General features: G+C 48.5%; 5 protein-coding genes across 10 annotated transcripts in view; 2 read left to right on the top strand and 3 right to left on the bottom strand.

Annotated features, from left to right (window-relative positions):
• The window catches only part of LOC311008637 (voltage-gated potassium channel subunit beta-3-like), a 7,209-nt gene extending 6,372 nt beyond the window's left edge, over positions 1–837 (top strand). For both annotated transcript variants that reach the window (XM_084002412.1, XM_084002413.1), the window contains 4 exons: positions 73–167; positions 269–389; positions 511–599; positions 727–837. In XM_084002412.1, the coding sequence (XP_083858538.1) occupies positions 73–167; positions 269–389; positions 511–599; positions 727–819 (398 nt within the window). In that variant the 3' untranslated portion in view covers positions 820–837. The remainder of the gene's footprint in view (positions 1–72; positions 168–268; positions 390–510; positions 600–726) is intronic.
• Positions 838–1,864: 1,027 nt separating this feature from the next.
• Positions 1,865–9,631, bottom strand: abce1 (ATP-binding cassette, sub-family E (OABP), member 1). Its single transcript, XM_084002399.1, has 19 exons — positions 9,491–9,631; positions 8,292–8,432; positions 8,082–8,167; positions 7,898–7,995; positions 7,425–7,542; positions 6,953–7,090; positions 6,582–6,651; positions 6,308–6,404; positions 5,359–5,448; positions 4,919–5,040; positions 4,595–4,719; positions 4,395–4,491; positions 4,181–4,240; positions 4,036–4,094; positions 3,768–3,878; positions 3,469–3,611; positions 3,175–3,297; positions 2,967–3,078; positions 1,865–2,255 (listed from the first exon to the last, which is right to left on the bottom strand). The coding sequence occupies exons 2-19, from the start codon at positions 8,392–8,394 to the stop codon at positions 2,208–2,210; spliced, it is 1,800 nt and encodes a 599-aa protein (XP_083858525.1). The 5' UTR covers positions 8,395–8,432; positions 9,491–9,631; the 3' UTR covers positions 1,865–2,207.
• Positions 9,632–9,695: 64 nt separating this feature from the next.
• anapc10 (anaphase promoting complex subunit 10) lies at positions 9,696–11,788 on the top strand. Of its 2 annotated transcripts, XM_084002474.1 has the most exons (6): positions 9,696–9,809; positions 10,547–10,663; positions 10,751–10,841; positions 10,953–11,073; positions 11,178–11,231; positions 11,380–11,788. In XM_084002474.1, the coding sequence occupies exons 2-6, from the start codon at positions 10,549–10,551 to the stop codon at positions 11,557–11,559; spliced, it is 561 nt and encodes a 186-aa protein (XP_083858600.1). In that variant the 5' UTR covers positions 9,696–9,809; positions 10,547–10,548; the 3' UTR covers positions 11,560–11,788. The 2 variants fall into 2 exon arrangements, with proteins under 2 accessions (XP_083858600.1, XP_083858601.1); XM_084002475.1 differs by lacking the exon at positions 9,696–9,809 and having other exon boundaries at positions 10,528–10,663.
• Positions 11,789–12,432: 644 nt separating this feature from the next.
• Positions 12,433–19,908, bottom strand: LOC311008633 (F-box/WD repeat-containing protein 7-like). Of its 2 annotated transcripts, none has more exons than XM_084002402.1 (13): positions 19,711–19,908; positions 18,179–18,261; positions 17,955–18,093; positions 17,481–17,615; positions 17,268–17,391; positions 16,137–16,273; positions 15,774–15,887; positions 14,357–14,538; positions 14,041–14,266; positions 13,861–13,927; positions 13,632–13,775; positions 13,260–13,409; positions 12,433–13,174 (listed from the first exon to the last, which is right to left on the bottom strand). In XM_084002402.1, the coding sequence occupies exons 1-13, from the start codon at positions 19,747–19,749 to the stop codon at positions 13,023–13,025; spliced, it is 1,692 nt and encodes a 563-aa protein (XP_083858528.1). In that variant the 5' UTR covers positions 19,750–19,908; the 3' UTR covers positions 12,433–13,022. The 2 variants fall into 2 exon arrangements, with proteins under 2 accessions (XP_083858528.1, XP_083858527.1); XM_084002401.1 differs by having other exon boundaries at positions 12,434–13,177.
• A 3,186-nt stretch (positions 19,909–23,094) lies between these two features.
• Positions 23,095–25,000, bottom strand: part of LOC311008610 (uncharacterized protein) — an 11,451-nt gene continuing 9,545 nt past the window's right edge. For all 3 annotated transcript variants that reach the window (XM_084002357.1, XM_084002356.1, XM_084002358.1), the window contains exon 14: positions 23,095–25,000. This exon is cut by the window's right edge and continues 592 nt beyond it. In XM_084002357.1, the coding sequence (XP_083858483.1) occupies positions 23,706–25,000 (1,295 nt within the window). In that variant the 3' untranslated portion in view covers positions 23,095–23,705.

The raw sequence follows: 25,000 nt of genomic DNA, 5'->3' as shown, positions 1-25,000 counted from the left end.
CCTGGATATGGAGGTCTGACCAGGTCCAGGTCTGAACCCCCCCCTGGCCTAATGAAGTGGTCTGTCCTGCAGGTGTCGGAGCCATGACCTGGTCCCCGCTGGCCTGCGGTCTGCTGACGGGGAAGTACAACGAGGGCGTCCCCGAGACCTCCAGGGCCGCCATGAAGGTCCCCACGTTGTCACCTAGACCCGCACACCGAATACACACCAGACCACCGTTACCATGGCGATCAACACTGTGTGTGTGTGTGTGTGTGTGTGTGTGCAGGGCTATGCCTGGCTGAAGGAGCGTCTCTACACTGACGAAGGAAAGAAGCAGCTCAGTAAAATCAAAGAGCTCCACCTGCTGGCAGACAGACTGAACTGCACTGCTGCTCAGCTGGCTATAGGTCCGTCTGTCTGCCTGTCTGTCTGTCTGTGTCACTGCCGTTGTCAGGACATTCAATTAATTAGACTTAATTGAAATCTGTCTGTCTCCCTGTCTCCCCCCCCGGCCTGTCTGTCTCTCAGCATGGTGTCTCCGTAGTGAAGGTGTCAGCTCGGTTCTTCTTGGAGTCTCTAACACAGACCAGCTGCTGGAGAACCTCAGTTCTATCAGGGTACTACACACATTTACTCTCACTACTGAAGGACTTCTACTTCACAACAGTATTTCTCATACATTTACTCTCAACTACTGAAGTACTTCTACTTCACACCAGTATTTCTCATACTTCCATACTACAGGTTCTGTCTCAGCTGACTCCGCCCCTCATCGCCGAGATGGACGCGTTGCTCGGCAACAAGCCACGGACTGGCAAGAAGGAGGCGAGGAGCTGAGGAGGAAGAGGAGGGGCTGAGCAGGAAGAGGAGGAGCTAAAGGGCAATCAATCAGAAAGTAGGCTTTTAGGCCATCATTAATAAAAGCTAAATTAATAATTAATAAAGTAATAATCTGTATGAGACTGAACTCTCCTTTATCCTCCGACTGTTCTGCAGTATTTATATATCTAGTATTATGTGTGTGTAAATATACTCGTCTGTATATAGTAGTTATGTATACAAGTATACTTATACATATAAAAAAGTATATTTATATGTATAAGTATACTTTTATATCTATATATATATATATATATATTTATTTCTAGAAAAGTATACTTATACATATAAATATACCTTGTATTTATATATAAATATATATGCCTATTATGAAAATATAGATTTCTATTTTACGAATGTAGTCGCTGTAGTTCTTTCAAGACTTTAAATTGTTTCAGGGTTCATCTTAACATAGTTTCATCCATTTTTAATGTTTTTATCTCTTTATTGTTTCACTTTAAGGATTCAAATGTCTTTCATCTCCAAATTATCAAATTAAACTCAAAGATGGAAGATTATACTTTAGTGTCATTTATATATTTTTACAAATTATAATACAATTATATTATCATCAATATCGGTGTTATTAATCGCAGGTTATTTTAATTTGACAATTTTCACCTCAAATGTTTGTCTCACTTATTGAAAATTATGCAAATGAGCAAATCAAGCAAAATGTAACATAAGTTTAACCTTTTAAACAGCTGTTGTCGAGGCTGGGTGCTCGTTACCGTGACAATGGGCTGACCCAGTGCGTTATGGGAGGTCACATGGTTTCTTTCTCATGTAAAGGACACTTGTGGAGAATGCTAATAAAGTTATTCAAATCAACATCCGAGAGTTTCTTTCACTTAAGTTTTATAACAGATTGTTGGAAGTTACCCATTACACCCCTAAACCACTTTCCCATGGTGCACCACCTTTTCACTGCTCACCCCCCCTCCCCCCCCACCCCCCGTGGTGCAACACCTTCTCATCAATGAAGACAGAAACTGTTCTTGGATCAGGTAACATCAGTTTATTTTCATGTTGTAAATGCATGAGTGATAAAATACGCTGCTCCACAACGCTGCTGCTTGTGAACGCAGCCCGGTTGATTCAGGCCCACTGACACAGAATGCACTTTTAAACATCGCACAACACTGTCTGCTGTCGAACGCAGCCCGGGACATAGAAGGCTGCCGACCTCCTCGTGATGATGATAGTAGTATTATATGGTAAAGACGTCTGCTGTTTCTTGAATGCAACCTGCCTGTAAATGTTGCTGGATGCGGCGGCCGCTCTGAACGTCACGTCCAACGCCAAAGCGCCGCAGGAAGTCACCGTCGGTCACACAGGAAGTGGTCTTAGTCGTCCAGGAAGAAGTAGTTCCCACTCTTCTTCTGCTCGGTGTCCTAGGAGACAGGGGTTAAAAGGTCATGCAAAGGTCAAAGGTCAGGCTTTATTTGTAAACAGCAGCGATGACAGAGGAGTAGTTGTGCTTTATCAGGGGTTCCTACACCTTTTTCCAAGTCAAATGCAAGCACTTTTCAAGCATTTCCATGCTTTTCCAGCCCCTTCCAGCTGTCGTTAACTCCATATTTGTACCAATCCAATGGTCAGTATTCAGTCTACTTATTATGTCACTTGTTCATCACATTAAATGAGATGTTCTTGTCCTCTAAACAACCAACATGATGTTTGGAGACAGCTTTTTACAGAAGGACCACAAATGAAAGGAAAACTAATTCCACTAACAGATCCACAGAAATATAATCACCAACTATTTTCATCATCTGTTCATCATCAAAAGTCATTTTTCATAAAGAAATGTCAGAAAATGCTGTTTTCAGTCCCTCAAATATGGAGATCTTCTTTCCTCTGTTCTATCATAGATGTCATCACATACAACACACATTTCAAGACCTTTAGTCTACATCCAAGCACTTGAAAACCTTGGAAACACCACACTAAAACTCAAAGTGTTTTCAAAGATTTCCAGCACCTGTAGAACCCTGGACATTAATAATAAACCTGCTGCTGGGAAAACACCTGTCTAACTGCTGACTGTTGATGTAGTTCCCTCACACCGCCAGCAGGGGTCAGTGGAGGTCAGTGCTGATTACCTTGATGGAGTTGTGCTTGTTGATGCGCGGTCGGAAGTTGTTCGGGTCTCGTCTGAACGTGATTTCCAACAGCGACAGAAACCTGTTCATGCCCGCTAACAGACCCTGAGGACTGCCGGACCAGAGAGAGTGGTTTATAATAATAATAGCAATAATAACAATAGTAATAAATGTAGAGATATCAGGGATATATATATATATATCTCACGTGTTAGCGGCGGTCATCTTGGAGGGTAACCCGTCGAACACGATGACTCTGTCGGCGAGGTACGTCGCCATGATGAAGTCATGCTCCACCACGAACGCCGTCTTCTTGGCGTGGAGGATGTACCTGCACACACACACACACACAAGTCAGGGAGGAGGAGGAAGAGAAGGAAGAAGAAGAGGAGGAGGAGGATGTATAGTGTTGGAGGGAAAATTAAGTATGGGGACACTAATGAGGGCTGAATAGAGGAGGGGGGGATAATTGTGGATTTTAAAAAAATAAACAGGAAGTGACCTCTTGATGACCCTGGCGGCCATCAACCTCTGCTCCGAGTCCAGGTAGGCCGACGGCTCGTCGATCAGGTAAACGTCAGCTGGTTTCCCCAAACACAGCGTGAGAGCGACTCTCTGCAGCTCACCTCCAGACAGGTTCTGGACCTGGAGGGGGGGGGTCACTCACACCGTCATCATAGTGCATCCATTTAACAATATAGACAATCTAATAATCAATCACTTTGCATTTTATATTAAAATCCTGTCACGGTCTCTTCCTGAAAAACTGTGTGTGTGTGTGTGTGTGTGTGTGTGTCTTACATCCTGGTCGATGATGCTTTCTATCTGCAGCGGCTTCATGACGTCGGTGATGAACTGAGGGTGAGTGTAGGCGTCTCGGATCTTCTCATGCAGCAGAGCTCTGACGCTGCCCTGCACACCAAACATACATATATATAACATACATAATACACATGTGCAACATATATAACATAACATATAATGTTAGTGAGGTGTTTCATGGTGAATAACGGTGTAAGTGATGTGAGTGAGGTGTTTCATGGTGGATGTGAGTGAGGTACAAACAGACCTTGAACTTGGGGCTGATGGTCTGAGGCTTGTAGCTGACGTTCAGGATGGGAACATCACCTGGAAGAGAGAGGACAGGACAGGTGAGTGTGTGTGTGCGCGTGTGTGTGTGTGTGAGTGAGTGTGTGTGAGTGAGTCACACTCACCTCCCTTGTCAGGTTTGAGTCCTCCAGCCAACATCCTGATGAAAGTGGTCTTCCCCGTCCCTGCAGACACACATACAACAACCATTATACTTTACTTTCATGAAAAATGATCAAGGTTTTATTCAACTAAAGAGTTCAGTTTGAGGCCTCTGTTCAACGTGACCCCTGACCCCCGACCCCCTCACCGGTGGGTCTGCTTCGGAGGACATCTTACCGTTCTCTCCCAGCATCACCATGATCTCAGAGTCTGTGAACTCGCCACTCTTGATGTCCAGCGTGAACTCGCCCATCGTCTTCGTCATCTCTGGATACTGGAGGGAAGAAACACAACGAGGACACGGACACAGAGTCAACCAGGAGGACGAGGAGGAGGAGGAGGAGGGGGAAGGGAGGAGGAAGGGGACTTGGACTGACCTGGTAGTGCCGGAGTCTCTTCACCTCCTCCTCGTTGGCGGTCTCGGCCACCTTGAAGACCAGCGAGGTCTCACGGAACCGGAGGTTCTCCGTTGGAACGTACCCGTCAAGGAAGATGTTGATGCCTGAGGCGAGGAGGAACATCATCAGGTCTCAGAGGATCAATACGGAATCAATCAAATACTCAAAGGCCTGTTTCAGCTGGGAGGACATTTCTAAAATCAAAATATCTGAGTACTCAGCATTTAAGGCTAACGATGTAAATATGCCCATATGCTAATACTGTCTGTCTACATGTGTGTTGTCATGGCGACTGAGTGTTACCCTCTCGGACGCTGAAGGGCATGGTGACGACCCCGTAGGCACTGGGGACGCCGTACAGACAGCAGATGAAGTCAGACAGGTAGTCCAAGACAGACAGGTCATGTTCCACCACGATGATGTACCTGCAACACACACACACACACACACACACACACACACACACACACACACACACACACACACACACACACACACACACACACACACACACACACACACACACACACACACACACACACACACACACACACAAAACAGTCAAAGTATGAAGCAGGGAGAAGCTATCCATTAGCATAAGCTAATTTAAACAGCATCACAACACCCAGCATGTCTAGCTCACTACCTAGCCTAGCTCACTTTCAGGCCTCGGGACAGAGATTAAAGGTGTTGGGATAAAGTGAACTAGAACCCTTGAGTAACATAAAAGGGGGCGGGGCTACCTGTCCGGGGTGATGAGGGAGCGGATGGTGATGGCCGCCTTCAGCCTCTGCTTCACATCCAGGTAACTGGACGGCTCGTCGAACATGAAACTGCAGGAGACAAACAGTCGTCCAGGTGAGCAACAGTCGTCCAGGTGAGTAACAGTCATCCATAACAGTCGTCCAGGTGAGTAACAGTCATCCATAACAGTCGTCCAGGTGAGTAACAGTCAGACAGGTGAGTAACAGTCGGACAGGTAAGTTACAGTCGGGCAGGTGAGTAACAGTCGTCCAGAAAAGTAACAGTCATCCATAACAGTCGTCCAGGTGAGTAACAGTCGTCCATAACAGTCGTCCAGGTGAGTAACAGTCGGACAGGTGAGTTACAGTCGTCCAGGTGAGTAACAGTCGTCCTGGTGAGTAACAGTCGTCCATAACAGTCCTCCAGGTGAGTAACAGTCGTCCAGAAAAGTAACAGTCATCCATAACAGTCGTCCAGGTGAGTAACAGTCGTCCATAACAGTCGTCCAGGTGAGTAACAGTCGGACAGGTGAGTAACAGTCGTCCTGGTGAGTAACAGTCATCCATAACAGTCCTCCAGGTGAATAACAGTCGTCCAGAAAAGTAACAGTCATCCATAACAGTCATCCAGGTGAGTAACAGTCGTCCAGAAAAGTAACAGTCATCCATAACAGTCATCCAGGTGAGTAACAGTCGTCCATAACAGTCGGACAGGTGAGTAACAGTCCTCCAGGTGAGTTACAGTCATCCATAACAGTCCTCCAGGTGAGTAACAGTCGTCCATAACAGTCGTCCAGGTGGGTAACAGTCGGACAGGTGAGTTACAGTCGGACAGGTGAGTTACAGTCGTCCTGGTGAGTAACAAGTCATCCATAACAGTCCTCCAGGTGAGTAACAGTCGTCTTTAACAGTCGTCCAGGTGAGTATGGAGCGGCGGCTGTTGGCTCACATGTCGGCTCTCTGGATGCAGACGACGGCGCAGGCGAACCTCTGCAGCTCCCCACCGGACAGATCCTCCACATTCCTCTCCCTCAGGTGACTCAGGTCTGCAACAGCACAGAGAGACGGCCAATCACAATTCAGCTCAGAGACGCTGCGTCAGAGCTCACCTGACGTTGGCGACTACAAGAGTCCTTATTGATTAGCTGTTTTATGGTGAGGTGTGTGTGTACGTGTCTCTATGTGTGTGTCCGTGTGTGTGTGTGTGTCCGTGCGTGTGTTACCCAGCTGCCTACAGATGATGGTCTGTGTGTCTGTGTCGTCCTTCCTGCTGAGGATGGACCCTACTGACCCCTGCAGGCAGACATGAGAATTACAAGCAGCACAAACCATCAGCAGAAACAAAAATAAATAAAAAAAATTCGTAATGAGAAGGGACAAAATATATATAACTAAATACATACATAACTATGAAGTAAAAGTCCTGTTTGACTTTAAATTATATTAACATTTTAACAAGTTATTAAATCCATGTCCTGCTAGCTCTGTAGCTCTATTTAATAAGGTCACTGAAAACACGCGTTAACGCATAGCAGGTAATAAACAGTGTGAGTACTTGGAGTACACACAGAAGATAGTAGTACTTCTCTGGTACCTTGACGGTCTTGGGGATCTGGTCCACGTACTGGGGCTTGACGATGGCCCGCAGGTCATCCTCCAGGATCTTGGTGAAGTAGTTCTGCAGCTCAGAACCTCTGAAGTAGGTCAGGATCTCCTGCCAGTCTGGAGGATTCTGGGACAGGAAACACAGCGGTGTCACGGACGCACACACACACTCACACACACACTCCAGTCATTATTATTACAGTTATTATAATCTATACGTTTTCAGCAAACAAATCTTTCAGCCGCCGTGAGCAGCTGCACCCAAACGTTATCTCAGAACAGCAGCTTCAGACACACGCACACAACAGGGACACACACGCACACACACAACAGACACACACACACACACACACAACAGGGACACACACACACACAACAGGGACACACACACACACACACACACAACAGGGACACACACACAAACACACACAACAGGGACACACACAAACGTGCACACTCACATCGAACCTGCCCAGGTTGGGTTTCTGTTTCCCAGCCAGGATCTTCAGGGCCGTGGACTTCCCGATCCCGTTGGTCCCCACCAGACCCAGGACCTCGCCGGGCCGGGGGATGGGCAGCCTGCAGACACACAACGTGAAGAGGTTCAGGTCTCAGCCGAGTACTCAGACCTTAAATACAGGGACCAGGACTCGCTCACTACAGGACCAGTACGTGTGGAGAGTAATAGTACTGGAGAACACTGAGGCGTCGGTATTGTGTCGGTGTTGTGTATTGTGTCGGCCGGGCCCCTCCACAGATACACTAATCTGCTTCCATCGTGTTATCTTCCGCTGCAGTCGCCGAGCAACAACTTTAAAACGGTTCATAAAACTGATAAGTGCTGACACGTCATCTCCCGGTCGGGAGGAGCAGCGGGTCGAGGGCGGCGGGTCGAGAGCGGTGGGTCGGGGGCGGCGGGTCAAGAGCGGCGTACCGGTGCAGCTTGAAGGAGTTGGCACAGTATCGGTGCGTGGTTTCCTTCTCCAGGTTGCTCGGCAGGTTGACGATGGACAGCGCTCCAAATGGACATTTCTATGGAGAAAAGACTTGTATCATCATCATCGCTCCGATTGGTTAAATATGAAACGTGGTTATGACATCAGAGCTGGTGTGTTTACCTTGATGCAGATGCCGCAGCCGATACACAGCGACTCGGAGATCCAGGCGATCTTACTCTGAGGGGTCACCTCGATGCACAGCTTACCTACACACACACACACACACACACACACACACACACACACACACACACACACACACACACACACACAGTTAGCGTGCGTCTCCGGGGGCGTGGCTGCCGTGGAGGCGATCTGAGCGGGTCTCACCCATGCGGACCACCGGGCAGCTCTTCTTGCACTCCTGACGACATTTCTTGGGTTTGCATTTGTCGTGGTTGACGATGGCGATCCTGGTGTTCTTGTCCGCCATGACGAGGGCTGGAACGGCGGCGGCTGGCACCTGTGGAGCTGCACGACGAGACGAGTGTCGATGTGATTACAGGTTCATGAAGACCAGAGAGACCAGCAGGAAGGAGACATGGGAGACAGGTTGTAGTCGATAAATAATAAAAGTGACATTCAGGCTCGAACCCGAGTCCGCTAGCTCCCCCGTCACTCTGCTGAAGCAACACATTCACCCCTGAACAAAAACACACAGCCGCCGCATGGAACAATGGGCCGCCACAGATCCACGGATCCAGATCCACAGATCTACTCTCCACAGATCTAGATCCACAGAAGGTCTATATTTCAAGGCCTCGGGTGGATCTACTTGATACACATGAATGAAGCTTCTCATCGTTGTCGGCGGATGGAGCCTCACCAGACTCCATTTAAAAGTCTGCCTTTTCATTGTCACTGAACGAGCCGGCCTCCGGGGCTTCAACTACGCAGTGATGATGACCTCTAACCCGGCTGACAATGCTCTCAGACACACACATAGTAAAACACATGAATACAGATTTAGGTGTTGGTCTGTCATGAACACAGTGACACGCAACGTGTCGGGCGGTGACGAGCAACAAAGTTGGATCTGTCCCTAAATGACCTGTTCATCCGCGACTCCTTCATACGCCGAATTCACCACAAGACCACCACGATTAATAAAACATCTTACATCTATATAATATATATGTATATATCTGCTGTTGATCAAGAAAACCTTTAATTTTCAAATTATTGAACGGAGTTCGGAGGAGTGATGACACCGCATCATCTTTGGGGGGGGGGGACGCTCGTTAGGAACCGCAGCCACGTTCAGAGCTACGGTGTGAACCTTCCACCCGGTCCCGGCTCACCTCCGCGGGTTAATCCGCGGCTAAAAGACGCTAAACGCGTCGGTAAGTGCGGACGCTAGCCTAGCGGCTACTAGCGGTTAGCTCCGCAGCTAACGGCTAGCTCCGCTACGTCGTTAGCTGTGGAGGCCCCACACTTTGACAGCTGCTCCGTTATGAACAGCGCTCGTTTTTATGGCAACGCAACTTTAAAAAGGCACAAAACCCCGAACGGACACGTTGAAGACTCACCCCTCTTCGGCTTCCGTCTCCGGGCTCAAATAACCAGACGAGAAAACGTCGCGAAGACACAGATAATTGGGCTGAAACTTATTTTTTTTTTCCAGCAACGTGTTCCCTCTCCTGGAAGCCGGCTGGAAAGATGGCGGGGAGTGACGCAAACAGAGCGCAACCCGGCGACGTCATATAACCGCGACCTAGACGGACGGGTCTCCGCACTGGAGAAGTGGGAGATTCGAAGTGGCGGCGACACGAAGAGAAACATCGCGGGTATAACTCGACACGTGATGCACTTGGGCGACGTGTCGGAGACTCGTGAAACCCGGTCCCTGTGAGTGCGACTTGTGTTCCGCGTCGGAACCCCGGCGCCAAATTCTGGTTCTGGTTCTGCTTCGGTCGAAGTCGTATTAGCTGCTAGCTGCTAACCGGAGCTAACGCACCAAACTCCGTGAAACGACTCGTTTGGTTTGCGTGTCAGAAAATGACTCACGACGTATTATTGAAACGTTTTTGCTGCATTTAAACAACATCCATTAAATTAAACAAAATAACATAATTTCGGCTAAACGGATCGATATGTTTGAGTTTCCTTCCTTCACATATCACCGATTCTGTTGCGCCCCGTTGTAATTGTATATTTAAGGTAAACCAGACGCCACCAGGTGTGTTGCTTGTATGCCGAATTCCTCCTAAACATCTAATAAGTCCACTTAGATCTTAACTTGGATTCTGTCATTAACGTACATCTTTAATTATTGAAGTAAACGTTAAATGTTATACATTTTAAAGGGAGTCTGGCGTTGCGTTGCTGGCCGCCGATGCCAGGTTGTGTTTACTTGTGTTTCTGCCTCTCCCCCCGGTGGAGGGATAGCGATAGTAGGAATATGCCGAATTCCTCCTAAACATCTATTAAGTCCAGTAAGATCTTAACTTGGATTATGTCATTAATGGACATCTTTTAATATTGAAGTAAATGTTAAATGTTATACATTTTAAAGGGAGTCTGGCGCCGCCGATGCCAGGTTGTGTTCACTGACCTTGTGTTTCTGCCTCTCCCCCCCGGTGGAGGGATGGCGACCCCCAGCAAGACCCCACCTGGCGCCGACCCTAAGCAGCTGGAACGGACCGGTACGGTCCGGGAGATCGGCTCCCAGGCGGTCTGGTCCCTGTCCTCCTGTAAACCGGGTCAGCTCCAGAGCTCACATACAGAGTTTAGAGACCTCGGTGTCCCCCCCTGATGGTTTCTGAACCCTGTCCTCCGTTGGTGTTCAGGTTTCGGAGTGGACCAGTTGAGGGATGACAACCTGGAGACGTACTGGCAGTCCGACGGGTCCCAGCCTCACCTGGTCAACATCCAGTTCAGGTAACGTCCCCCCCCCTCCAGACCCAGAGCCCTGGTGTCCCTCTAGCATCCCCCCTGGACAGTAGACCACTACGGTGGGCAGGTCTGAACTGTGTGTGTGTGTGTGTGTAGGAGGAGGACCACGGTGAAGATGTTGTGTATCTATGCCGACTACAAGTCTGATGAGAGCTACACGCCGAGTAAGATCTCCGTCCGGGTCGGAAACAACTTCCACAACCTGCAGGAGATCCGGGTACCGAGTCTAGTCTTCATCATCTTCATCACCTAAAAGTCTCAGAACCGCTCTCTTACAGTCTTCCTCTTCTTCTCTCCTCATCCTCCCCCCCCCCCCTGCAGCAGCTGGAGATGGTTGAGCCCAGCGGTTGGATCCACATCTCTCTGATGAATCAGGTGATGTCTCTGTTTGTAATTATTGATTAGTTATTGATTTAATTAATAAGCGTGAGCTGGTTGTTATTTTATTAGTTTGCCTTCTCATTATTGTGTTTATTATCTATCTGGTCTGAAACCTGGTTTCTGGTCTCGTTGACGTCTCTAGCGGACCAACGAGCCCATCAGCACCTTCATGATCCAGATCGCGGTCCTGGCGAACCACCAGAACGGCCGGGACACGCACATGCGTCAGATCAAGGTGTACACGCCGGTGGAGGAGAGCTCCATCGGCAAGTTCCCACGATGCACCACGGTCGACTTCATGATGTACCGCACCATCCGCTGATCCGGGACTCACGCAGACCCACGTGATCCCACGCGGTCCTGGGGGGGACAACCCAGACCCTAACCTGGAGCTCTCAACAACATCCAGCCTTTTAAAATCGCGGTGGTGATCATTTTAAACCGCCGATCGATCTGATCAGAAGTCAGACTGTCGGATCAATAAACACTCATTTATTATAAAGTTATTAAGAAAACTGTTTCCTGTTGGAATTAAATGTGTTTCAAAGCAACATGAGACCAGAGGGTTTTCATGACAGACTCGGGGACCCCTGAGGTCCTTTTCCAGGACCCATTCTCCAGGATTAATCCAGGATCATTATCCAGATATTAATTACTGAAGCTCCCTGCAGCTCAGCGGTTTGACCACTAGGGGGAGCCCTGAACTCAAACATACTAAAGTAAAAGTACATAGTTGTAATTGGATAATTATAATTAGCAGATCGTTTTAATGACTTTATATGCTGCTGGTAGTTTAATCGGTAACAATACATCATTTATTATTATATTAGTGATCAATAAAGACAATATTTCCCTAAGTAGCATACAATAGACATACTCAAGTTGAGTACAAGTAACTCAAAATGTACTTGGTTACTTTCCTCCACTGGAACGATGAAGAAGTTCTTTCCAGGAAATGTTGAGAAAATTACAAATCTGTAAAATAATACAAACGTCAATATTATAGAACGGTGGTGATGTCATCAATATAAACAGAATTATTTAACTTTAATTGTAAAAATATATATATATTTTTTATAATAACCGTACTAAATGTTTGTACTTGTACACACAGTACACAGTAGTAAATGTACTTAAAGGACCTTTAATGTTTCTGGGAATAACAACGCCATCATCATCTTTTAGGAAACTCGTCTTTAATCCCCATCAGGCTTCCCACCACAAACAATATTTATGTCGTCTTCTTATAAAATGTTGAATATTTACATCCTCTCTGTATTTACACTATTTTACATGGCAACACGGTCGAGCTGTTGCTGGGGAAACGTCACGCAGCGTCTCATTGGCTGGAGGCGTTGCCTGGCAACGGCAGCTTCTCAGGGGAGTCGTTCTAAAATCACGTTAACGTGGAATTTAAATCTCGAACATTAATGTTGATGCAACTCGCTCGTAACCAGCAGCGTCGCTAACGAGTCTCGTTTAACGAGGTCGTCGGAAGACGCTCTAACGAGCTGCCCTTACTCCGGGGTCACCGTGGTAACAGACGTACGACCGAGTCCAGGCAGCGCCGCCTCCCAAAGAGCCTCCACCCCTTCCACGTTTAGTCCATTTGGATTGGAAGGGTGAGAGCTGAGCTCCTCATTGGTTCAGCAGTGATGGCGGGCGACGCCCCCGTCCCGTTGGCGGGGGAATCGTCCGTTTGTCCAGCAGCCAATCAGGACGCAGCAACACCTGTCTGCCTGTTGGAGAAACCGGATCCAGGTGGAGAAGGAAGCGTGTCCCAGCTCACGCTGCCTCCTCCCCGCCAGCGTCCGGGTCCAAGACCAGGTCTGGGTCCAGGTCCAGGACCAGCAGCTTGGTCTCCTCTGTCCCGTTCCGGCTGCCGGCGGCGCAGACCAGCCGCGTGTCCGAGGCTCGGATCCGCCACACAACGCCACCTGCTGGGGAGAAGAGACGCAGCGGTCGTTAGAGGGCTGGGTTTGTGCCAGCGGAGTGGACTCATTATGGGATGGCGGTTCGTACCTGATCCCCGGCTTTGCAGGGTCACCAGGTCCCGCAGCCAGGCCCCGGTCTTCAGGTCCCACAGCTTGACGGTCCCGTCATCGGAGCTGGACAGAACCAGACCGCGGCAGAACTGCAGACACGTCACTGCCGACTGGTGCTTGTTTGGACCTGCAGGAAGTAGATACACACCACTTCCTGTTTACCTTTGTGATCGTTTCCAAACACGTCAACGACACTTCAATATACAATATAATATATATAATATACTATATATAATATATTATAATATAGAATATTTCAGAGTATAAATACAAACTAATAATGAATGTATTATTATTAATGATAATAACAATATTTATTATAATTATTATTAATATGAATGATAATCACCCTGCAGCGTGTGCAGACACCGTCCCGCCCGGACGTCCCACACCCGGACCGTGGAGTCGGCGTTCCCGGAGACCAGGATGTTGTCACGCAGTTCCATGCCACTGGTCAGGGATTGGTGGCCGGTCAGCGTGTGGACACACCCACCTGGACAGGACAGGATACTGGTTTCACTCATGGACTGGTTCAGGTCCTCTAAGACCAGCCTGTGCTGAGAACCTGCTGGACTCACCCGTCTCTGCGTCCCAGACCCTGATGGACGTGTCTAACGAGCCGCTGACCACGAACGCCCCGTCGAACTGCAGAGCACGGAGACGTTAGTGTGTGTGTGTGTGAGAGTGTGTATATACGTGTGTGTGTGTGTGTGTGTGTGAGTGTGTATATACATGTGTGTGTGTGTGTGAGTGTGTACCTGCAGTGAGTACACTCTGTTAGTGTGTCCCTGCAGCGTGTGCAGACAGGTCTCGGTCTCTGGGTCCCAGATCTTCACCATGTAGTCGTAGCCCCCCGACACCACGCGGCGCCCATCGTACTGGACGCAGCGCACCGCCGCCACGTGACCCGTCAGCACGTGTTCACAGCGTCCCGTCACCGCATCCCACACACGCAGCGTCGTGTCCCGGGAGCCCGACACCACCCTGAGGCAGAGAGGGGTATGATGTCACCGCGGCGTCAGCCAATCATGGCGGCTCAGGTTCGTGTGTGTGTCTTGTGTATGTGTGTGTTACCGGTTGCCGTGGAGATGCATGCAGCGCACGGTGGACGTGTGTCCGTACAGCGTGTGGATACACTCGCCGCTCTCGGCGTCCCACACACGGAGCGTCCGGTCAGTGGAGCCGCTGATCACCATGGCGACTGCCATCTGACTGCACCACACACCGCCGGTGTGACCCGCCAGCGTACGCAGACACTGAGACAGAGAGGAGACACCGCTCAGTCTCACTGTGATGTCATAGTGATGTCATCAGGGTACTTGAACTCACAAATGCTTCAGTGTAACAGTATCATTAGCAACGTATTACACAAACCCCAAAATCAAGTTGAAGAAATAATAAGTCACTATTCACTACTCATAAGTCACTATTCATTACTCACTATTCACTACTCACTATTCATTACCCACTATTTACTACTCACTAGTCACTATTCATTACTCACTATTCACTACTAACTAGTCACTATTCTCTACTCACTATTCATTACTCACTACTCACTAGTCACTACTCACTAGTCACTATTCACTAGTTACTAATCACTAGTTACTACTCACTAGTCACTACTCACTAGTCACTACTCACTATTCACTAGTCTCGATTCACTAGTTACTAATCACTAGTTACTACTCACTATTCACTAGTCACTATTTATTACTTACTAATCACTAGTTACTACTCAATATTCATTACTCACTATTCACTACTCACTATTTATTACTTACTAGTCACTATTCACTAGTTACTAGTCACTATTCATTACTCACTATTCACTACTCACTATTTATTACTCACTATTCACTACTCACTATTCACTACTCACTATTCATTCCATTGACAGTTTCACCGTGGAGGTGTTGTAGTGGTTGAGACTCACTATACTATACTGCTAATAAAGATAATGTAAAGTTCAAGAGCAGACAAGCAGAAACTGCTTGCGTCATCCCTTCAGGCTACGTACACATACATATACACGCATACATACACACACACACATAAACACACACACACACACATACATACACACGCACAGGGCAGGTCTAGACCGAGGTGAGAGCAGGTGTGTCCTGTTCAAGAATGTTCTACCGAAACCAGCAGGATGTCATTATTCAGACTGCAGTAAAAACACCTCACAGTCGAAATGACGAGTCGAACTTTACATTTACTCTTGTTTTTGTATTATTACTTTTGCAAAAAAATACAAACGTTCTGAACATAAAACACATTCTGAAGTTCAATGACCAGTAAAATAATATTGCACTTTAAAACTGTACACACACACACACACACACACACACACACACACACACACACACACACACACACACACACACACACACACACACACACACACACACACACACACACACACACACACACACACACACACACACACACACACACACACACACACACACACACACGTCTCTACCTTGCCGGTGGCGGCGGACCAGACTTTGAGCATGTTGTCGTCGGAGCCGCTGACGATGAGGTCACCGCTGAGCTGCAGACAGGTGATCACATGATCATCGTGGCCTTTCAGCACCTGCAGAGTGAGACAGGTTCAGTGTCAGTGAGACAGATTCAGTGACAGTGAGACGGGTTCAGTGACAGTGAGATGGATTCAGTGAGAGTGAGACAGATTCAGTGACAGTGAGACGGGTTTTGTGCGGCGGTTCAGTGTCGGTGAGATGGGTTCAGTGACACTGAGACGGGTTCAGTGACAGTGAGACAGGTTCAGTGAGACGGGTTTAGTGAGACGGGTTCAGTGTCAGCGAGACGGGTTCAGGCGTACCGTGGGTTCCCGGGCGTCTCCAGTCCTCCAGCTGTCTTCGATGCGGCGTTCTCTGATGTAGGCTGACTTCCACGGACTGAGCGCCGCGCCCGGCCGCACGCACTTCCTGTGACGAGACGACGTGTACTCGGACACACCTGGCCAAGGAGAGACAGGTAGCATCAGGATTCATCGTACAAACGGCTAACATGCTACATCTGCTAACACGCTAACGCGGCTAAGGTTGATCAGTGACGTTAGCTAGCATCATTGATTTATTATTGTATTTGATAAACGGATGGAAATGAGCTGCAGAGACCATGGATGATGTCATCAGGATGATGTCATCACCTTTGACCTTTCATGAATATGACACTTTTATCCCATCGGCTCACTGAAGTTCCTGCTGAACATCGCCGTGAACGTCATGGTTACCACGGTTACGGTCCCCTGTTCAGACCTGTGCATTGCCATTCTGTTACCATGGCAACGGCTTGAGTCCAACGTACAGCTGCTGCTGTGTGAGCTAACTTGCCTAGCGTGTAACGGCCTCCTGTTGCATTAATATTCTCGGGGAGTGTGAGCTGCAGCCGGCGGCATTCCCACCGGTACCACACACACACACACACACACACACACACACACACACACACACACACACACACACACACACACACACACACACACACACACACACACACACACACACACACACACACACACACACACAGGATTATTTATGAAGCAGCCTTCATTAGTATGGCTGTGGCGTGGCGCTAACGCTAGGTAGCCTCATTGGTTCATTGGTATGGCTGCTGAGTGCTGACTGGCAGAACACACACACACACACACACACTCACACAGAGCCACTGCATTGCGCTGGCTGCGTGAGTCTGTGTGGTACACGTTAGCTACACGTTAGCGGTGGCATCCTGCAGTAGAAACACACCTGCAGGATGCTAAGCCCTGCCCCCTTCCTGTGTCCACCATGGGCCCTAATTCCAGAATAAATGTGATCGGTATTCAAATAATAATTGATCCAGAATGATCAAGACGAGCTAACGGCCGTGTTGGTGACGTACGTAGCTAAGCTAGCTAGCTAGCAGGACGGGCTAACGGCTCGGCAGGGCGGCGCCCAGCGGCGGTGGTTACCTTCCTCGCGGCACTTCTCCCTCCACAGCAGGTTGTCTTCGGCCAGGATCCTCCAGGACCTGCAGGTCTGGGCAGCCTGCAGCAGGTCTCGGGGGGCCAGGAAGGTCAGCACGTAGAGCGCTAGCTGCAAACACACACACGTCAGACTCCTGCCGGTCCAAACCAGCACACAGACCAGACCAGATCTACCAGACCGATCTACGAGTGGAGCACCTCTTTGGGCAGCAGCGAGATGAAGTCCCTCTGGAACTGGGGCTCGATCACCTGCATCATGTGCTTCACCTGGTTGGTCTCACACTTGTCAATCAACTCATCCAGAGCCAGTAGCCTCTCGGGGCCGGTCCACGCCTGAGGAGGAACCACAACGGCTACGTGAGAACCTAGAACCGGAGTCTCGTAGAACATCTATCTGCTGTTGAGCTAGCCGGCCGTAGCAAACAAGCTAACATTAGCAAATGAGCTAATTGAGCTAAATAATGAGCTAATTGAGCTAACTAACGAGCGAATTGAGCTAACTTATGAGCTAATTGAGTTAACTAATGAGCTAACCAACGAGCTAATTGAGCTAACTAACAAGCTAATTGAGCTAACCAACGAGCTAATTTAGCTAACTAACAAGCTAATTGAGCTAACCAACGAGCTAATTTAGCTAACACTTGCAGCAGTGATACCGGGAAGAGTCCTGACCTGGAAGGTGTGAAGCCAGTCCTGCAGGCCGGAGGGGGGCGGGCCTGAGGTGACACGCCGCCGCTGAGCTGAGAGCCCGTTGGCCAGCCGCAGGTCGCCAAACGTGGTCGGTGTGGTGGTCTGGACCGGACTGGCGGGACTGGGAGAGGGGGAGGGGGAGGGGGGGAGGGTTAGCATGGGCACTAGTTAGCACCAGTTTGCATCAGTTAGCATCGAGCCGTTACCTCCGGTAGCCGTTGCCTTTGCAGCGCTTCTTCCCCGATGGGAAGGGCCGGCCGTCTGGACCATGGTCCAGCTTCCTCTTCACCTGGAGACGGAGACATGGTCGCCATGGTTACACCAACAAACGCCGGTAAACAGAGAGTAGAAGAAGAAGAAGAGGACGCCATCTAACCGCCAACACGGGAGGACGGAGACGTGTTTTATTTCACGATGATGATGAGTCATACTGTGACCTCACTGTGACCTCGCTGTGACCTCCAGATCCAGGTGATCATGGTGGATCGTGGAGTCTTTAAACTTTAATCACATTTTCAGACTTTTCAGTGGTTTATTCACAAAATACAAACTTCACTGAGGAATCTCTCTGTCTGTCTCTCTCCCTCCTCTCTCTCTAGCTGCCTGTCTCACTCTCCCTCCCTCCTCTCTCTATCTGTCTCTCTCTCATGGTGTTAAGAAGTAAAACATCTATTTATCAGCTTTATTCTTCTTCTTTGAACTCAAACATGAGATTTTAGTCACTCCGTTAAATCTGGACGTACAAACACCAGACTCTCTGCGACGCGTTTGTGGGTTTCCACATTAACAAGGAGACACCGAGAAGTCCCACGCTTGTTAAGTAACTCGAACGCAACCAGCCGGAGGTCTGAATCAGCCTTCTATCTCCCTCTCTCTCTCTCTCTCTCGCTCAATGAACGCAGGAATGCAGAAAATCACAGGAATGTCACCGGTGCAGCAGCAGCCGGAAATAGACACACACACGCACACACACACACACAGGACAGCATGTGTGTGTCCTCATTCCTCGCCATCATAACCAGCTGCAAATTCCATGTCACTTTTCACAATAAAACACAAGAAGAAGAAGAATGTTAGTGAATATTCACTAATATTAGTAAATATTGGTGAATCTTAGTGTGACGACCTCGTCAGCATCACAGTCGTGGTTTCAGCTCTCGACTGGACTGAAACTCATCATGTGTTTTCATTTCCTTCCCAACGTGGCCGACGAGACCAGATGTCCTGCTGGTCCCATCAGAGACTCAGAGACTCGGAGGGAGAACCTCGTTAGAAGAAGTCACATGTGAGACTGAAAAGTCCTTTTCTTCAGCACTAATGGGGATTCAGAAACAGTCTCCCTCTCTCTCTCTCTCTCTCTCTCTCTATATATATATATATATACACACACATATGTGTACATATACTGTAATGTAGCATCCCTGTTTGACGACGTCAGGAAGCTGAATCTGGACTCATCGTGACGTCATGTGTGGTTTATTCTGATGTAATAAACGACGCCTTGCTCGATGGTTCTGTTGGATCAATAATCACATCAATAGAGAGGACTAGTAGTCTCTCTCTCTCTCTCTCTCTCTCTCTCTCTGCCGGTTCCGCAGTGGTCCACGCGCGCGCACACACACCGACACGTGCACGCGCTGCCGCGGCTCTCCGCCGTCAGAGAAACGCCTCGTCATCCCGCCGTTTCAACCGACGGCTTCCACCGAACGTGAGCAGCGGATCGATCACCGATACTCACCTTGTAGAAGATGAGCTTCAGCGAGCCGTAGAAACCCATGACGGAGGCCGAGGAGGGACAAGCAGCACCGCTGCCAACACGAACGGAGAGCGAGTCGGTCCGCAACAAGGAGATCACCGATCCATCCGGTGATCGGTGGATCTAAATCCGGGACTTTACACCGGCGGAGCGCGAGCTGCTGCTTCACCGAGGACGACTCTCTCTCTCCCTCTCTCCCGGTGCAGCCTCTATGTCGCTCCACCTCCACGGGAACACGCAGAGACATGCCTCCCTCTGCCTCGAGGGGGGGGGTAGAGAGGGAGGGAGGGGTGGAGCTGCATGCGGAAGAATCAGCGAATTATGATTCAAATTCTGTCCATAATGTATCGAAAAGAACGAAATCTAGAACATAGAGAACAAAATCAAAAACATAGAGAACAAAATCAAGAACATAGAACAAAATCTAGAACGTAGAGAACAAAATCTAGAAGATAAGAGGACAAAATCTAGAACGGAGAGAATTCAATCTAGAATGGAGATAATGAAATTTAGAAAGTAGAGAAGAAAATCTAGAACGTAGAGAACAAAATCTAGAATGGAGAGAACAAAATCAAGAATGGAGAGAATGAACTCAAGAACATAGAGAACAAATCTAGAACGTAGAGAACAAATCTAGAACGTAGAGAACAAAATGTAGAACGGAAAGAATGAAATCTAGAATGTAGAGAAGGAAATCTAGAATGTAGAGAATGAAATAAAGAACCGCTGACTGGCGTCCATATTTATTCTGAGACAAGGTCCAATAGGGGACAGGAAGGGGCGGGACTTAGCCTCTATATAATGTTGTCAGCATGCTAACATTTGCTAATAAGCATGAAGAGAGGCGGAGGCTACGTTAGCAGGTATTTAGTCGTAAACCAAAAGTATCGCACATTCAATGTTGACGTGACGATGAAACCAGAGGAATCCATCCCATAATGCAACACTGCAGACGGGCTGAGGCAGGAGAAGTTGGAGGTCACAGCGTTCTCACAGCTGATTGACCTCAAAGGTCGTGTCCTGCAGCCACACCCACACACACACACACACACTAGGCACTGTGAGGAGGTCAGGGGTCATGTGGTAGAAGTATACGGTAACATGAAATAGAAATACTCAAGCATATTAATGTACTTAATATGTTTGGTTCTATATTTGTATTCTCTGCTGCCCTTTTGTCTTTTAACTCTCTTCTTCTGTGGTATGCAGTCTCTCCCTCTGATGGCCTTGTAAAACCTGAACCTGGCGTGTGCGTGTGTGTGTGTGTCTGTGTGCATTAAAACAGCTGACTCGTTCCGACGTCTGACTGCTGTCGGACTGGAAACAGAGGAAACCACTTCAAAGGCTGAGCAGATGTGGCCTCTGGTGTGTGTGTGTGTGTGTGTGTGTGTGTGTGTGTGTGTGTGTGTGTGTGTGTGTAGCATGAGCTAGCCGATTAGCCTGTAAGTGTGTGAAGATGGATCAATAGAGAGCAGTGCGATCAGAGGAATGTGTGACGGATTGATGTTTCATCTCAGTCGAATCTGTTCTACATCAGGTCGCCATGGTAACCGTGCATGAGCAACGGTTCCATGGCGACGCTCACCTCTTCCAACCGTACTGGACCAGGGGTAGTGGACCGGGGACCAGGGGTAGTGGACCGGGGACCAGGGGTAGGGGACCGTACGGAGCATCACGCTAGTGGGACTTTGGTATGGACAGCGCGTGTGTGTGTGTGTGTCTGTGTGTGTGTGAGAGAGTGTGTGTGTGTGTGTGTCTGTGTGTGTGTGTGTGTGAGAGAGTGTGTGTGTGTGTGTGTGTGTCTGTGTGTGTGTGAGTGTGAGAGAGAGTGTGTGTGTGAGAGAGAGTGTGTGTGTGTGTGTGTGTGTATTGACATGAAGCCGATAGAAGCTACTTCTTCCTCCTCTTCCCCATTTACAGGCTGCAGGGGGACGTCACTGTTAGTGGACAGAGAGGAATGTGTGTGTGTGTGTGTGTGTGTGTGTGTGTGTGTGTGTGTGTGTGTGTGTGTGTGTGTGTGTGTGTGTGTGTGTGTGTGTGTGCAGTGCTGACTTGACAGGATCGGTGTGGTGGACGTAACTGGAAAGCTGCCCAGAGCTGGAATGTGACCTCACACACACACACACACACACACACACTGGGCTTCATTGATTAAGTGTGTAACGTCGCCACCTGTTGGCCTCCTGAAGTACTAGTACCTCTAAAATGTGTAGAGTTGATGAACAGTCTTACCTGGCTCTGCAGGAGGAGTGGTGGTGACCTCACCTCCTTCTCCTCCTCCTCCTCTCCATCCTCACCTCCTCTTCCTCGGCACAGAGAGGAGGTGAAGAGGAGGAGATGGGAGTGTGTCCAATAATCACTGTCTTTAGCCTCAGCCTTCATCATCTCTATCTCCTCTTCCTCCTCCCCCCTCTGCTCTCGTCCATCTTTGATCCTAAAGACACACCTGTACAGGTACAAGTACACGGATGAGAATAATACAACTAGTACTATCACAGACAGTACTACGAGGTAAAAGTACTTAAACGTCGGTGTTTTACTACGTGATCCCCTTCATTTACTAAGTGAGAAATACAAGTACAAAGTAGCACGAAATACTCAAGTAAAGTATAAGAACCTCAAATGTGTACTTGAGTAGGCTACTGATTGTGATAGAAGACTGAACGGTTGGTTTCCATAGCAACCGGCCATGTAGCGTCATTATGCGATGTCTGCAGCACTTTTCCGGTAGCTTGTACTTCAACGGAAGTACCTCCGTGTACTTCTACTTTTGCGCGCCCCCGCGTATAAAAGAGAAGCTTACCGGATGTTCACGTTTAAACGCCATTTCTTATTCTTTGTTTACTTCTCGTGTTTTCTCGCGGGAGTTTCGGCGTCCCACAAAGATTCTTTACGTGAAACATCAAACAGAACTTTTCTCTACTTCGCTGCTGCACGCGGCTTTGTTTGACGCCTTGTGATGACGTCACGCAACTTGACCAAGCGCCAAAATAATACATTAAAATAATAATATGAACAATATAGAATCTAACTTAAAAAAATAATTGTATTCATTTTTAAAGATTGTATTTTTAGTGCAAAGCTGTTAATCACGTTTTTAGTTTTATTTCTTTGTTTTGTGTCAATGTTGTGAAATATATATGAATGTGAACGATTATAAATTACAAATAACAGCATTTAAACTGCAGTCTAAGTGTTCGCATGTGTCTCTGCTGTATCATATTAAAACAATATGAATATAAACCAAAGTTTAATTGGACTTATGATAAATATTCAACATGAAAGATCTGAACCAGGAAGTGTTTGGACGCTGAAATCAGCTGATAAATATAAAAAAAACAGCAAAAGAAGAAAGAAAAGATGAAGTGTGTTGGAGGAATAACATTTTATTTATTAGTGGAGATATATATATATATATATGTTTCTTTGTTTTGTTATATATTTATATATATATTTTTGATGTATATATATATGTATAAAATATTGATGTTATACATACATAAATACAGATACATAAAGGCACAAACATCCTGATATGGACAAACTTGGCACTGCCACCTTAAATATCACTGCTCTTTAAACGATTTTAAAAATATATAAAGATATGTTTTCTCTTTTGATCCCATTCCGTGGCTTCTTAAAAGGCGAATAATCAACATTTAAACATCAAATAAAGGTGTTTTTTTTTTTATCTGGAGGGAACAGCTGGGATTCAGCCTTTCCTGGATGCAGACTTTAATCTCTAAAATAATAAAACAGAGGTTTCACTTTAACTTCTACTGTAGTACAACTGTCAAGTACCTCATACAAGTACACAACGTCTGCACTGTCCCTTTAAGAGGACAGAATCCTCTTCATCATTCATCTCAACCTGGACGGCGTCTGTGCTTCATATTGGAATGTGTCCTCCAGTAAAGACGGAGGGAGTGGGAGATGCTGCTCGGACTTCATGTTGGAATGCAGCCGCGGATTTCCTGTCATCTCCAGCCCTGCCTGGCGGACTTGCCTGAGTCCTTGCCCGGGTCCTTGGAGTGGGTTGACTTGTCGTTGCCCCGGTGGCCTTTAGGGGGACCCGGCGGGTCAAGGAGGTGGGGGCGAGGAGGCGCCCTGATGCTCCGAGACCTCGTGGGCGGTTTGAGGGGGTCTGAGGATGTGGAGGTGGTGGAGGATCTGAGCGAGCGCGTTCGGGTGAGAGGGGAGGTGGCGGTGGGCAGAGCGCCGGGGGAGGAGGACGTCTTTGGGGAGGATTTAAGGGAGGAGCCTGAGTCAGCGTGAGGTGAATGAGGAGGAGTCAGTGTTCGTCTGAAAGAAGAGGAGGCGGTGCTTCGGGCGAAACCTGGGAGCGGTGAAGGTGTAGCGGCTTTGTGTAAAGGAGTAACAGGAGCGCTGACACTGACTCCTCCTCTTCCTGCTCCACCTCCTCCTCCTCCTCCACCTCCTCCACGACCACCTCCTATTCCTCCTCCACTTTGGGAGAGCAACCGCAGAGTGGAGCGACACATCTTCTCCTCCGGGGGGGGTTTTGGCTTTGTTACGAGCTTTCGGATGGATGGCTTCTTTCGCAAGTCCTGGTTCAAGTCCTGCTTCAAGTCCTGCTTCAAGTCCTGCTTCAAGTTCTGGTTCTGCTCTCTGGCAGAAGCCCGAGTGCCTGAGACCTTCTGGTCTTTCGGGTCCTTGGCACGGCGTGATGAAGGAGTGGTGGACGGCCTGGAGGAGGTCAGACCGGCGGCCGGAGGCGGAGCTCCTCGGCTGGTCCTGGAGATCGGCACGACCCGCCTCATGGTCTGGTTCTCGGTGGTGGTCAGGGTGCGGACGGGTTTGCTCTTGTTGGCGGCGGTGGCGGGTTTGATCCCGGCTGGTCGGGGTTTTGAGGTCGGGAGGATCTTGTCGTTGGATTTGGACGGATTTGCCTTTCTAGTAGCAGAAGCTGCTTCTGTGTTTTCATTGGTTGTTGCCTCCTTACACCTTCTGGCATTGGTGGAACTCTCGGATCCTCCCCTCTGATTGGCTGCATCCTTAGAGTCAAGCTTCTCGTTGGCTGGCTGAGGTTCTGAAGGCGTGTGATTGGCCGGGGCAGAGGAGGCGCGAGGAGGCGCCCGCTGCATTGACGGAGAGCCGGTCTGGGACTGTTCTGCATCACCGGTCTGGTTGTGATCCGGCTCCTTCTGGTCCCCTCGCCCTCCCCCATCCTGGTGGCCGCTGAGGGTCTCTTTGTTGTGGCCGGTTGGCATGGCGACGCCGTCGAACGCCTTCAGCCCCGCCACCAGCGTGC

Source organism: Eutrigla gurnardus (genome assembly GCF_963514095.1).
Source record: "Eutrigla gurnardus genome assembly, chromosome: 23".
NCBI classification, from domain to species: Eukaryota; Metazoa; Chordata; class Actinopteri; order Perciformes; family Triglidae; genus Eutrigla; species Eutrigla gurnardus.
Note: the sequence above shows the minus strand (reverse complement) of the source record. Positions and strands in the feature narration are given on the sequence as shown.

Bases quoted from the DNA above. Each gene is read 5' to 3' on its own strand.
- abce1 (XM_084002399.1), bottom strand. From the start codon at position 8,394: ATGGCGGACAAGAACACCAGGATCGCCATCGTCAACCACGACAAATGC. The intron at 6,652-6,952 runs GTACCAGAGAAG...GTCTGCCTGCAG, and splicing joins AGATCCCCAAGACCGTCAAG to GGGTCAGTAGGGTCCATCCT. The intron at 4,720-4,918 runs GTAACACTCAGT...TCCTCGCCTCAG, and splicing joins GCCCTTCAGCGTCCGAGAGG to GCATCAACATCTTCCTTGAC.
- anapc10 (XM_084002474.1), top strand. From the start codon at position 10,549: ATGGCGACCCCCAGCAAGACCCCACCTGGCGCCGACCCTAAGCAGCTG. The intron at 10,842-10,952 runs GTAACGTCCCCC...GTGTGTGTGTAG, and splicing joins CTGGTCAACATCCAGTTCAG to GAGGAGGACCACGGTGAAGA. The intron at 11,232-11,379 runs GTGATGTCTCTG...TGACGTCTCTAG, and splicing joins ACATCTCTCTGATGAATCAG to CGGACCAACGAGCCCATCAG.
- LOC311008633 (XM_084002401.1), bottom strand. From the start codon at position 19,749: ATGGGTTTCTACGGCTCGCTGAAGCTCATCTTCTACAAG. The intron at 16,274-17,267 runs GTAACCACCGCC...CTCCTTGGCCAG, and splicing joins GGAGAAGTGCCGCGAGGAAG to GTGTGTCCGAGTACACGTCG. The intron at 13,410-13,631 runs GTGATTATCATT...TACTTCCTGCAG, and splicing joins GTGTCTGCACACGCTGCAGG to GTCCAAACAAGCACCAGTCG.